The following is a 14,404-nucleotide window of genomic DNA, read 5'->3' as shown; positions in this document are numbered from 1 at the left end:
TATCTCCTGAAAATGCATTTATTTAAAAGAAGTCTAAACAAGTTAAACCAGCTAAAAATCAAGGTTTTTCTTATTTTAATTTACACACATCTGCTTTTTGTCTTTGAAACAACAGGATTGCCAAAGCCTGATTTCAACGTCTTTAAATGGCATGGGAAATGTGATATGTTTTTCTTTATGCCAAGCTCTAACATGCATTACGCTGTTCTTTTGGAAGGGCTGCACACAATGCTTTAAAGTCCACTCAAAATTGTGAAAACAAAATTATTTGCTTACTATCTTGTCGTTCCAAACCTGTCTGATCTTCATTCTTCCAAGAAACACAAAAGGAGAAATTCTTAAGAATAGGCTGTGTTTTTAAGATCATCACCAGTATTGTATTGCTATTTTTGTTTAGGTTAATATTGTATATTATCATTATATTGTTATATTTCAGGAAATTAAAACATTTGAAGATTAATTGTAGACACACGGGCAGAAAAAGCTTCAGTGATTCAGTCCACAAAACAAAAAGGCCAAATGTTTGATGTTGACATTCACAGATGTATTTTATTTTGACTTTAAGAGCTGAGATTTGTGTTGAAACGTGTCTGTATTTATGATCATAATGAAGAGCATTCATATGAACCATTTTAACGGAGAGTATACACATTCAGAATAATCTCTCCAAATAAATTACCAACTTAAAAAAGTGCAAAATTGTGCATTGTAAAAAAACAAATATTCCCTTTGTTAAAAAAACGCATGAACAAAAAACCAAACTCAGCTTACAGTTAGACACAATGAATTAAAATATTAAACTAAAACAGCATTTCAAGTACTTTAAATCACACATCTCATTAAAACATCTTCCAAATTCAACTCAATGTCATGAAACTACACCAAAAAGGCATTCTGGGTAAGAAACAATTACATAAAAGCAAAGCCGCTGTCCTCCTCACCACAAAAACAACAAATCTAATCAGATTCTCTCAGTTTCAGAGCACTAGATGAAATCAGATCTGATATTAAACTGCCCCAAGCTGAAAGTCCATGACTAACATCATAAATATAATACACCGAGAGCTCATAAATAACACACAGTAATCAGAATGATGCATTGGAAACGTTCCCCTTCAGTCCTGCATTCAGCTGGTGTCCGGCCCCTCATTAGTAATCAATCAAAGCATCTCTGTGTCAGTCGAGTAACTCCCTGATGGACTGACCCGTGTGTCAATGCAGAGAAAAGCTCTCAAGATGCCCAAGGCTTCTCAAACATCAGTGTGCGTGTGTGTGTCTGAAAGGAGCAAATGCACCAGGGACATCCACATTAATATTAATGACAAAATAAACCTGCAAGCTTCCTGTTAAACACACAGACATTCGGTCTCGTGTGGAGAAACATCTCAAACAAAGCACTGACTAGAGACATTATCATCCATATGACACTCCTCTGCCGACAAAGCACTAATATCATAACATGCATATGAAACATAAGGAGTATGTAATATATACACAGAAAATCGTATTAAAAAAAGATTCTCTAAAAAGGAGAAAAAGCCTAAAATCATAAAAAAAACCAGCTGCGAACGGAATAAAAATAATCAGGCGAATCTCACAAAAAAAAAGTCAAGAAAATGTGCAGGTCATATTTCAACCTAAAAATAAAATGTAAAATATCATAATGGTCAGCTTTGTTTTCTTTAAGCAAAATATAATTCTTATTGTTTGCTTTCCATTTTATGGTGAAATGTGAACTTTGGTCTTGAGATTCACCTGAAATATTATGTTGTTTCGGTTTGTGTTCATGTGTTATTTTCCTCTAGAGGGCGCAATACGCAAAACACATTCAGCTCATTAATTACGCATGTAAAAGCTGCATGCTCAGATGCTCTATTAGTGCAGCTACGACCCGTAAACAAACAAACAAAGAAGCGTGTGTTCCCTCCTTTCCCTTGTGTGAGAGAAGTGTTACCCAGAATCCCCTTCACAAACACAGTCTCTCTAGTTGAAGCAGCAGAAGAGCGAGCATGTGGACGGTTCTGGGCTGCGGAAGTTTCCGGAGGTCGGTGTGTCGGTGCATTCGGCGATGAACCGGTGCAGTTCGGACACCTGCGACACGTCCTGGGTTTGTTGCTGGACACAAAACACACATAAAGAGAGAAAACCAAATCAAAGACAGCAACATTTACATTTCTGTCAGGCGATTTTAAACTTTTTAATTGTTTTAGGTAGACATGCTATCTTAAAAAGCACGTGGAATCCTGTTTCTAACACAGAATAAAAATAAATTAAGACAGCAATTGCGACTTTTTAATCTCACCATTAAAGGAACACTCCACTTTTTTTTTTTTCCAACTCCCCTAGAGTTAAACACTTGAGTTTTTGAATCCATTCAGCCGATCTCTGGGTCTGGCGTTAGCACTTTTAGCTTAGCTTAGCATAAATCATTGAATCAGATTAGACCATTAGCATCTCGCTCAAAAATGACCATAAGAAAATAATTTTCTTATTTAAAGCTTGACTCTTCTGTAGTTTCACCGTGTACTAAAACCGACCGAAAATGAAAAGTTGCTTTTTTCTAGGCCGATATGGCTAGGAACTATACTCTCATTCCTTGCTGTACCCATAGATATATATGAGTAGATTCCTCATTGGACCGCTCCAAGCACGCAGACGCATCTGCAATAGTTTAGTTTAGTTAGCTGGACTCACGGTGATGGTGTCGTAGGCTCCGGTGATGAGTGCGATGAAGAGCGACAGCACCATGTAGATGAAGAGCGAGATGAAGGTGTAGAGATAGAGCTGACTGAACACCCACACCAGCGTCCCGCTCTGCTCCAGCTCCGAGAACGTGGCAAACATGTCGTCTCCGTTAATGAGAGAAAACAGACACTCGGACACCGTAGAGAGAGAGCGGAACTGAGCGACAGAGATCAGAAGACATGGACATGTTAGTAAAGAAATATAGCATACTTTAGCGTGGTAATATAATATTGAAATATTACATACCTTAGTGTGGTAGGGTCCCAGGACGATCCAGCCGCAGAAGCAGTAGCCCATGTAAATGGCAGCAACGCAGCAGCAGAACCGGATCACGCTTGGAAACGCAGCTCTTAGCGTCACGATCAGAATCTGACGACAGGTCAGACAATTCACATCATCTGAACATTTGCTATGTTAATATCTTGGTAATATTTGCAATATTTCCAGAGATCCATAGTTATTAGAAAACAGAGAAGCAAAGCCTGTCAAAAATATCATGTTGTATTTCAAGACAAAATCAGGAGAAAACAAAAACTACAATCAATGCTTGAAATTAAATATATTTTAAGGAGGGGTGGGTGTGTGTGTGTGGGGGGGGGGGGGGGGGGGGGGTAATGTTTGTATCTTATTTCGATAGCTTCTTAGTTTTATCCTGATCCCCTTTCTTTATGTAAAGTCATGTTGACATGCTGTTTACATTTTTTCTGTAATGGAAACTTCTGAAATACTTGAAAATGTACAAATAAATAAATAATATATTTTATTTCAGCTTGTTGTCAAGGCAACATTTCTGATTTTATTTTAGTAACGATGTACAAACTAAAATTGAAATAAAAATGAATAAAAACTGTATTGGCATATACAAAATAAATATAAGCTACTAAATGACAAAAACAACAAAATTGCAATCACTAACTAAACTGAAAACTAAAAATACAGAAATAAATAATTCAAAACATTAATTAAAAATGATAATCATATCTATAATCGAGGAATAAACGCATAAACTGACGTTGTATTTCTGAAAGAAGCTGAAGTATCGTAACACGCCGACCCACACCAGCAGGGTGGAGGTTCCCATCAAAATGCTGCAGACGTCATACGACGACAGGTTCTGCAGCACAAACACAAGCACCAATCAGCTCACAGCGGGATCTCCAGCACTCGAGGGTAAGTGCGTGTGTGTGTGTCACCTTGGTCTCGATGGCGATCTTGATGAAGGAGGCGATGATGGTGAGGATGTCGCTGATGATGAGCAGCAGATACCAGCCGTTGATGAACTCCAGACGGTCGCCGCAACTCACCGACCGGCCGAGAGACTGACGGAAATAACACACTAACTCCTGCCAACACAACCGATACATCAATTAACACAACTCAGGCAGGGCCCTATGAAATCAGTAGATTTTTTTTTCCCAGCATCCGTTTTAAATGTCACGTGACATGCAGAACATACTGGATTCATGTTTTGTGGTTTAAAAGGGCCCTACTTGCTGCAGGATGAATCCTCTGAGGATGGAGCGTCCGCACAACACCAGAGACAGACCGCAGACCACCGCCACCAACACATCGAACGCCAGGCGCGCGTAACTGTACGCTGGACACAGAAACAGACACAGAGACAGGTTCAGCTTCAGCAGGATCACAGAGAGACAAATGAGCGCTCACCGTCGTCTCACCGTGTCCCGACACATTGGTGTCTCTGCACTCTTTAATGGACGCCTCGTTGAGCAAACTCAGCTTCACTTTACCACTGTGAGCCTTATTATCAAACAGGATCTGAAACACAGGTGCCTTAAACATGACAATCCTATTCCATAATATAACACCCTGTTCAAACGTCTGAGGTCAGCAAGTGTTTCCTGCTCACCACCGCCACATTTATTTGTTCAAAAATAACACACAGCTGTTCTCAACATTGATAATAATCAGAAATGTGTTTCTGAGCAGCAAATCAGCATATTAGACTGATTTCTGAAGGATCATGTGACACTGAAGACTGGAGTAATGATGCTGAAAATTCAGCTTTGATCACAAGAATAACTGTCTTTTTACAATATAGTCAGATAGAAACAGTTATTTTAAAATATAATCAAAGAGCACATTGCAAAGACTGCTTGATCCTGCAGGTTTGCACTACACAACATCAGAAAGATCAGGCCCTTTCTGACAAAGCATGCTGCACAACTTCTTGTCCAGGCCCTTGTCGTTTCTAGACTGGACTACTGCAATGCTCTTCTGGCTTGTCTGCCATATAATAATTTTTCACAGTTATTACTTTATTTTTGAACAAATAAATGCAATTTTGTTGAGCAGATGACAGAGACTTCTTTCAAAAAACATAAAAAATCATAAAGATTCCAAACTTTAGAATGACAATATAATTTGATGAAACGTTATTTGATTTAGTAAATTGAGTTTAGTGTGCTGTGAAATCTGCACGTACGGTGATGGAGAAGGTGTAGCAGTCAGGAATCTCATTATTGATAATCGTCTGGATGTTTATCGCCTTCAGCTGAAACTGGATCGTCACATTAATCAACCTGAGGAGAGACAGAAAGACACTCAGAGAGGAACTTGAGCAACGATTACGCAAAAAACGGCACATTTACACTGATCAGCGATCAGTTTGTGTGTATGTATGTGTGTGTGTGTGCTACTGAGCTACAGTTACTCTGGCCCTGAAATTGAGTTAAACCACCTTTTTACCTGACCCTGGAGCGCAAAAGCAGTCATACGTAGCACAGGTATATTTGTAGCAATAGCCAACAATACATTAATCAGGATTAAAATGATCGATTTTTCTTTTATGCCAAAAATCATTAGGATATTAAATAAATATCATGTTCTATGAAGATATTTTGTAAACTTCTTACTCTAAATATATAAAAACTAGATTTTTGATAGGACTTCATTTGGACAAGTTTAAAGGTGATTTTCTCGGATGGCTGATCTAAGATGCACGGCTCCCCGCTGCTAGACTACAACCTTAAACAACTTCATTCATTTATTTATTTTTTCAGTTTCAAAACTGGACTATAACGCTTTGCAACCTGGATTACCTTGAGGAATACATCGACACACATTACAACAGACTCTACAGCACCATGAACAAGGATAAAAAGTCCAGCTTTACAAAAAGTAAAGGCAATCTCACTCCAAACTCCAACAGACCCTGCCCAGACTCTAAACCACCATGCTGCACAGAGGTAAGCAACATTCTTGATGCAAGGATCGCGCTAATAGAAGTAATACACAAGGACATTCAAGAACTACGGCACAGAATTCAGTCAAGAACAGATAGACACTCTCACCAAAGAAAATATTTTTTTAAAGGACTCCGTTCACTCTCTTACCGCTCAACTCACCTCCGCTGTCACACAAAACAAAACCATGAAAGAGAGCATTCTGGACGTACAATCACGAAGCATCGAGGGACAATCTGGTCTTCACAGGCACTCCGGAACAAACCCCAGACGACCCCGAAAAATCACTTAAGTACTTCATGATAAAACAGCTGAAATTACCATCTGAAACTGTACAGGATATCACTTTCCACCGCGTGCATCGGATCAGATCCCAAAACAACAGCAATCCTCGTCCAATCATCACAAAATTCAAACATTATAAACAAAAAGAACTGGTTCAGAGGCAAGGCAGACAACTCAAAGCACAAACTACAGACTCAACGATCAATATCCAAAGGACATTCTCGAGCGTCGAAAACATCTCTTCCCAATCCGAAAAAAATAATGAATAAAGGAAAAAAGGCAACTATCTCTGCGGACAAACTTTACATAAATGGACAGTTATACCGTGATAAAGACATTACTCCCTGGCTCTTCTGAACTCTTCACTCTCAATACCGAATAAATAAGCGTTGTTCATGAATTTAAAAATAGATCACCTTTACCTTGCTCCCCAGCTCCTCTCTCTCTCTCTTTACCACATTTTAAGTCATGAAATTAGGTCTCATGTTGCACCTTGGTCTCAACATAATATCATTGTTTCACGCTGTGTCAGTATCTAATGTTCCTTGTATTGCTGCTGTTGTTGTTGTTCTGCTTCATACACACTGTCATTTGTGTTTCTTCAGTTTTGTTCGTCTGCCAACAACATTACTAACATGTTATGCACACACATGTACATACAGTCATAACTCCATAAATATATACACTCACACCTATACATGCACGGCACTCATACATTCATACAGTAATATTCATTTCCTTTCCATAACATGTCTTCTATCAGTTTTCTAACCTGGAATGTTGGTGGAATTGGTTCTCATGCAAAGAAGGTCAAAGTCTTGAACCATTTAAACAAACTACAAGCAGACATATGCCTTTTGCAAGAAACACATCTATCAGACGCAGATCAAGATAAAATTAAATATATATATATAATTATATATATATAAGTGTGCCGTGTGGGTGGGCTGGGTCTCTGGCCTAGGCTGCACCATACGTCTCACTGTTTTAATACATCACAAAGTAGCTGAGACATAAACATGACCAAAGACATATACACATCTACACATTAAAAACATAAATAAATAAATAAATATATAAGTGTGGCATGTAGGCAGTGGCCGGGGATGGCTGATGTTTGGGGAGAGGGGAGATGGGAGATGGGGGGGTTGCTTTGGGCCCTGTTGCCCAGCAGCATCCTTCCCTGGCCCGTGACATTTGCTGGGGCGTTACGTTCTGATATGTCGTAGCCACGGGGGGATCGGAGGCACAACCCCCCCCCCCCCCCCCCCCCATTATTAAACATCAATTTAAAATTCACAACTAATATTATTAATATTATTATTTTTACTTGCCCTCTTCATTGTCCTCCACCCTCTCCCAGTTTTGATGAAATCATTATTATTATTATTAAAATTAGTATTATTATCATTATGATTAATATTATTATGGTTATTACTGTTGCTAATAACATTAGTTGTCTTTATTATTACTATTATTATTAGTTATTATTATTATTTTATTTTTTATTTTTTACACTACTTATATCTGTTATCAATCTATTATGATGCTATTTCAGTTGTATGCTTCCTTCCCCAACCCTAGACACAATGACAGACACATGCGCGAACACACACACACAATGAGTGTGAGAAACTCAATTCAGGGCTCGCACGTGTCCGAGACGCTGCTGTCTGTACACGCTGTTTACAAAGGTCACAGCGCGCAAGTACTGAATGGAGTTGACGAACAAAAATCCCTGATATTCCATGACTTGGACAAAACATATATAAAATTCCCTGACTTTCAATGTCTGGAATAGACCTTTTAAAATTCCATGATATTCCAGAAATTCCATAACCCGTGGGAACCCTGTATATTATACATGTATATTAACGTGTGTGTGTGAATCTCACTTTTGGAAATTGAGGGTGATGTTCTTGTAGTGGTTTTGCAGTGGATTCGAGGGGTCTGGTGGTGGATTCACTCCGATACAGTCTAAAGCAACACACAAAAAACAGAAACAGAGAACAAAAGCACTCTGATTGAAAATGCCTCAATTATAATCACCGATGATTCAAACGGACAGCGGCTTTGTGTTGCCAGGCAACAGTGGAATCAGAACACAGATTCTGTAGAATTTAGACCGTTTAGAACTTCAGTTTGAGTTCGTAGAACAGAAAGAAGACGACTTCTTAGGGAGCATCTGCAGGAATCATTGCTAATGTTGAACACTATTCCAGCATATTTATTCTGCGCTCTCAGATAGATTGGTTTGATTATAGTTATTATAGATGATTATAAGGCAGTGTCATGTGTATCCTTTGTGGAGAAGACAATCCCAGAATTCAGTTTAATTTAACCGAGATGGTGCACGAGTCTAAAGAAATTAAAAACTTGACATGAAATGGAAGTTGCGTCCAAATTTACTACCGTATTGTGGCATTGTTGAACATTTTCTCAATCGTTTAGTGAATGCATTGTAAAAATTAGCACTGTAAGCAGGGATGGAGCACTGCAGAAAACTATTTTCTTACTTGACACTTCTGTCTACAAAGAAATTCACTTGAGAAGCAAAATTACTTACATTTTTCAGAAAACAAACTTAAACTGTATTTATGCTTAAAACAATAAAAAATATATTGGTAAGAAAAATATTATGATACAGATCTGAATGCAATATTACATTTTAATTAAAGATTGCAAGATTACAAAACACTAAATCAATAAAAGAATAACGCACAGATGAATCGCTCACAGTATAAACAGTAACATACATCACGAAAACAACTGGTGTCAATTCCGAGTTCAAGCTGCCTTTAACAAATCTATATTCCACCCAATAATGAAATACATCCACTAAAATAGTTCAATATAATTAATAATGCCCTCTTCTCTCTAATATTTGCGTGTCTTGCATATTTATGTGCTTGCTAACGTCAAACTAAAAAAAGTGTAAGCAACAGACAGAGTGACGACTCTCTATGTTTTAAAATCAGAGTTATGTACAAAAATGGATTTTCTGCCCACCAGTGACGACATGAGGGTCGATGTCAAACGTGTCGTTAACTGGGTCGATGGTGCCCTTCCTGTAGTAGCGCTGGCACAGATAGAGGGCGCTGTCGTTCAGAGCTGAACCTTGAACATACGCATACCTTCCCACCGACTTCTGCGGCAGAGCTAGATACTGACCGACAGACAGAAACACACAGAGAGAGAGAGACAGATGAACTACTGCTGGCATACTGTCTCTACAGAACACACAGACCTGGCGAGATTATTGGTAACACTTTATTTCAATAGTCCACTTTAGAAATTCTACTAACAGTGAGTAACTTTGCAACTACATGTCAACTAGCAGTCATTCGAGTATTAGTAGACTGTCTGCTTAATATCTTCTAACACTTTATTTTCATGGGTCCACAACATACAACATACTGACTATGAGAAACTAAAGTATGTCAACTTCTACTAACCCTAAACCTACCCTACTGAGAGTTAGTAGACATGTAGTTGCAAATTAATGAGAATTAGTTGACATGTAGTTACAAAGTTACTTATAGTTAGTAGAATGTCTAAAGTGGACTATCAAAATCAAGTGAGACCAGATTATTTACTGACTGTAGTCCAGTACTGATTACAAAATACATGACGGAAATTGTAGTTTGAAATGTAATCTATTGGATTACACATATGTATTCGGACTACTTTTTGATTACTTTTGACCCAACTCATAAGAAACCTATTCATACCAACATCATGAATTGTATTAAACACTACATTACTCCAGTGTTTCCCAAACCGGGGTTCGTGAAAGAACTGCAAGTGGTTTGCAAGTTTATGAAATCATGCAAATGTGAAATGAAACTAATTAACTCGTTTTGAAATAAAAACAATTAAAATAAAACACTTGAATAGTAAAAATGTTCATATTGTGCTATTGTGTAAATAACATGTAATTATGCATTCAATGAAAAATAAGTGTAATATAACATAAGTGTAATATAATCTAATTATAAGTACATTTTTGGAATCTGATTATGTAATACATATTACAAGTAATCAGTTACTACCCAGTACTGGATGTATTCTAGTATAGTATCTAGTATATATTCATAGTATGTGAATTTACTGTGTGCATTGAACACACTGTCTGAGATACTACATTGCATACTTCTTAGTGAAATATTTGTTTAAAAGTGTAGGCAGTATTCAGTATTTACTGTACAGTATGCAGTAAGCCTTACGCTAACACTGATTTGAGACAATAATCCTAAAATAAACAGATAAAGCCGCATAAATAATCACTTTCTTTATTGCTGCTCAGAGTTCTGACATGAAGGTCAGTGTTTCAACATTCATCTGATGTGCCAATGTTGCTCACATCCTCTGTTTAGCCAACTATTACTGAAACAACACTGACTGTAGCAATCAATATAACGTCTTTAGTGAGTTCAAATTATTCAAATAATTGAATTATTTATTAGGCTACACTAGCAGTTTAGAGTGTTAATGGAGTTTAATGGTGTTTTTGAGAAAAGCCACCTCTGCTCACCAAAAAAAATATCGTAGAAAATAAAGAAATATTATTACAATTTAATGTAATTGTTTTCTACGTGAACTTATTTTAAAATGTAATTTATTTCTGTGATGTAATGCTGAATTTTCAGCTTCATTACTCCAGTTTTCAGTCACATGATCCTTCGCGAATCAGTCTAAAATATGCTGATTTGCTGCTCAAGAAACATTTCTGATGTTGAAAACAGTTGCTGCATCATATATTTGTGGAAACTGTGATACATTTTATTTTTCAGGATTCTCTGATGAATAGAAAGTTCACAAGAGCAGAATTTATTTGAAATAGAAATCTTTTACAACATTATAAATGTCTTACTGTCACTTCTGACTGATTTAATGCATCCGTGAATAATAAAAGTATAAATATATATAAATCTGCGGGTCAGTACCTGCTCTATGGCATACTTAATGTGATCGTAGACGTCTCTCTGCGTGTGGATACACAGCGGCTCCTCCGAACCATCCACATAGTCTCTGAGGAACAGATGCCTGAAGGAGTCTGTGTTCTCCTCCTTAAACGCCACCACCATCTGATTACTGAGACCAAACAGCACCAGCTGACACAGACAGAGACAGACAGAGCCATTAATACATGCAGAAGCTTAACATATTCAAATATATTGAAAAATATGAATTATATGCATTTAAAGGTGTTTTTATTAGTGCTGTCAAACGATTAATCGCGATTAATCACATCCAAAATAAAAGTATGTGTATTTAGTTTATTATGTATATATAAATACACACACATGCATTATATATTTAGAAAAAAAATACATGTATATACATTTATGATTATATTTTATATTATATAGAAATATATTTAATATAAACATATTTTCTTAAATATGCACATGCATGAGTTTGTATTTATATATGCATAATAAATATACACAGTACACATACACATATTATGTAAACAAAAACTTATTTTGGATGTGACAGCACTAGTTTTTATATGTTACATGATGCTGCATGATTTCACAACAGTTAAACAGTAACATAGTGTGAAAAATCTCAGTAAATGACGAGTGAGTTCAGGTATTAACGAGTGGCCTATGTCACTTTGGATGAGTGCTAAATGAGGAATAATGAGGTGGGTGGTTTTATGGACCTGTACAGTGACTATGATGATCTTGAGCAGCTGAAGGGCCAGTTTGAAGGGTTTGCGGCCTTTGGCGTGGTATTTATCACACGGGCTCATGAAGAAGTACTTCAGCTTCCTCCTCAGGGCCTCCTCCTCTTCCTCGGCCCGCAGCCGTGACCCCGGCGTGCTCACGTCCAGGGCGGGAGGGCTGCGATGACACCCGCCGTTCAGGTCGCCGGAGCCGTATCCCATGACAGGGGCCAGCAGACGCTCCGTCTCTGAGGAGACACACACAGATGAACGAGGAGGATGAATTAGTGCACTGATTCTCAAAGTGTGGTACGCAGAGGAATCACTGAATTAAATATAAATTAATGTTAAAACACTTTTAAAAGGTCTGCAAGGTGGCTAAATGATACCTGTGTTAATTTTTTTTGCTCAAGTACTGTACATTTTAAGTACATTAGGTACAGTGCATTTTAATTTATTCATTTCAGATTTTATTTACCTGTATGTAAGCACAGTGCAGTGTTGATGTTTAAACTGTATTTACAATGTTTAAACGGGTCTACAATAATAAATATCCTTATTAGGAGTAAAACTGCCTTGTTTTTGAGCTGTAGCTGAATAATTAGGTCTACTACGTTACTATATTTTAATATTAGTCATTATGGTGGTACTTGAAGAGCCAAATATTGCTTTTTTGTTGATTTTGATTGCTTTCATTGTCCTCTTTTGTAAGTTGCTTTGGATAAAAGCGTCTGCTAAATAACTAAATGTAAATGTTTTCTGAGGTGGTGCTTGGTGTAAAAAGTTTGAGAAACACAGATTTGAATGTCGTCAACTTAAAAAAGTTACAACTTTACAAATTACAATGGTGACCTTTATTTCTGCCTCATTAACATAGCTACTATTACATAGTTTTATAACGGTATTTTGACGAAACTCCTGTTACCATGGAGATATGATTAAAATTATTTATAGGATATGTGTTAAACGTAGATTAATGAAATATATTTTTAATTAGGGGATTTACGTGGACATTTATTGTCTAGCATTATTAAATATGGTATTATTAAGCATTATAACCACGTGACACTGAATAGTTTGACAGCCTTAAATGTTTGGATTATAAATGAACCTGCTGTCAGTCAGGCTAGTTATATAAGATAGACCTGATAATGTAACCTCACACACATTAATATCCAAAAAGACACACATCTGTCATCATAATTTCAGTGAGATATAAACAAAATAACGCAGATTTATAATATAATATCAAACCTGTGCCTCCTTGAGCTGAAGGTCTGGAGAAAGAGCTCGCCATTTTACGACCATCGATGAGCAAAAACAGATATCGCTGGATAAATCACGATAATATTGTGATCGATGGGTTTATGAAACAGAAACAGCCTTTGATGACGCGCATCGCTGCAGACTGAGCACGAGCAGAGAAAACAACACAAACATCTGACCGCAAGCGCGCTGTCAAAATAAAAGTCCCGCAGCAAACACGCAGCATGCATAATGCTGTATGCATATGAAAAAGACAGTTACGTATCTTTATTACAATAGAAAGGTAATATAAAAAAGTTACATTTTATTTTGAAAACACTCATGTGTTGTGTTCAAATGAGGACAAATGCCGGTTTCATTGGTTGATTTTCAACGCAGATTCCTCACTTTCTTTATTTTTCAATGTTTGATTTATTGTATACAATTACACAGACTGTAACCATAGAGTCAAGATTGAGGAACAAACAAATGCAATATTAAATTATTTTAAGAGTTTGGTAGACTATCCCAGATTTAAATAATAATAATAATAATAAAGTTAAAAGTTCTGGTTTGTATTTTTCTAAAATAATACAAAATCTAAATGCATTCTAGAATCTAATTTAAAAAATTCGGCATTTTAGTGAAAAGTTTAATCAAAAATGTGCATGATTTTAAGGGTGTCTAATTATTTAGCGTGACTCTTTTGATGCTGTCTTAATGACAGCAGCTCGAGAGCTACTGATGATCATATTGCTCTCCAGCATAAATTGAGAATACAATCTTCAGCTTCAATGAAAATAATTATTCTGAAAAACTGGACAAAAGGTCACATGATCAACGAGATCCATTTACATTTATCGGATTATTCGTAAAAATAATAATTGGACCCCACTGTATTTTCAAGATTAATTATTTATTTTATTTATTTATTATTTTCAAGATAGATAGATAGATAGATAGATAGATAGATTTTGCCAGCTAAGTCCCTCCCAAGTGGTGAACGTCACATTGCGTAATGAATATTAATGAGCTATGCGTTTATACTCACGTGTTTCCGCTCCAACCGTCATTTCATCACAGAAAGGCAGCGGAAGAGACGTGCAGCGTTGGAATTTCGCCATATAATTAATCTAAGGTATTCAGATTGTTTTCATAATATTGTGTACCGTGTACATATATTGTAATATCTTGAAACGGTGCAGAGGTGGAGAAATGTTGCTCTGTTGCGACAGGTTCGAAGTTACCA

The 14,404-nt window shown here is 36.9% G+C and overlaps 1 protein-coding gene across 2 annotated transcripts; it reads right to left on the bottom strand.

The window, feature by feature from the left end:
* Positions 1 to 524: 524 nt before the first annotated feature.
* On the bottom strand, positions 525 to 13,384 carry mcoln1b (mucolipin TRP cation channel 1b). 2 transcript variants are annotated; one of them, XM_079387357.1, is made up of 14 exons: positions 13,165 to 13,384; positions 11,908 to 12,158; positions 11,183 to 11,350; positions 9,246 to 9,402; positions 8,132 to 8,213; positions 5,192 to 5,288; positions 4,425 to 4,524; positions 4,236 to 4,342; positions 3,939 to 4,088; positions 3,758 to 3,859; positions 2,992 to 3,114; positions 2,695 to 2,901; positions 1,955 to 2,115; positions 527 to 1,276 (listed from the first exon to the last, which is right to left on the bottom strand). In XM_079387357.1, exons 1-13 carry the CDS (start codon positions 13,205 to 13,207, stop codon positions 1,984 to 1,986), a joined length of 1,719 nt encoding a protein of 572 aa, XP_079243483.1. In that variant the 5' UTR covers positions 13,208 to 13,384; the 3' UTR covers positions 527 to 1,276; positions 1,955 to 1,983. The 2 variants fall into 2 exon arrangements, with proteins under 2 accessions (XP_079243482.1, XP_079243483.1); XM_079387356.1 differs by having other exon boundaries at positions 525 to 2,115; positions 13,165 to 13,351.
* Between the last annotated feature and the right edge of the window lie 1,020 nt (positions 13,385 to 14,404).

The sequence above is a fragment of the Barbus barbus genome (assembly GCF_936440315.1).
Source record: "Barbus barbus genome assembly, chromosome: 3".
NCBI classification, from domain to species: domain Eukaryota; kingdom Metazoa; phylum Chordata; class Actinopteri; order Cypriniformes; family Cyprinidae; genus Barbus; species Barbus barbus.
This window is presented reverse-complemented; position numbering and strand designations above follow the sequence as displayed.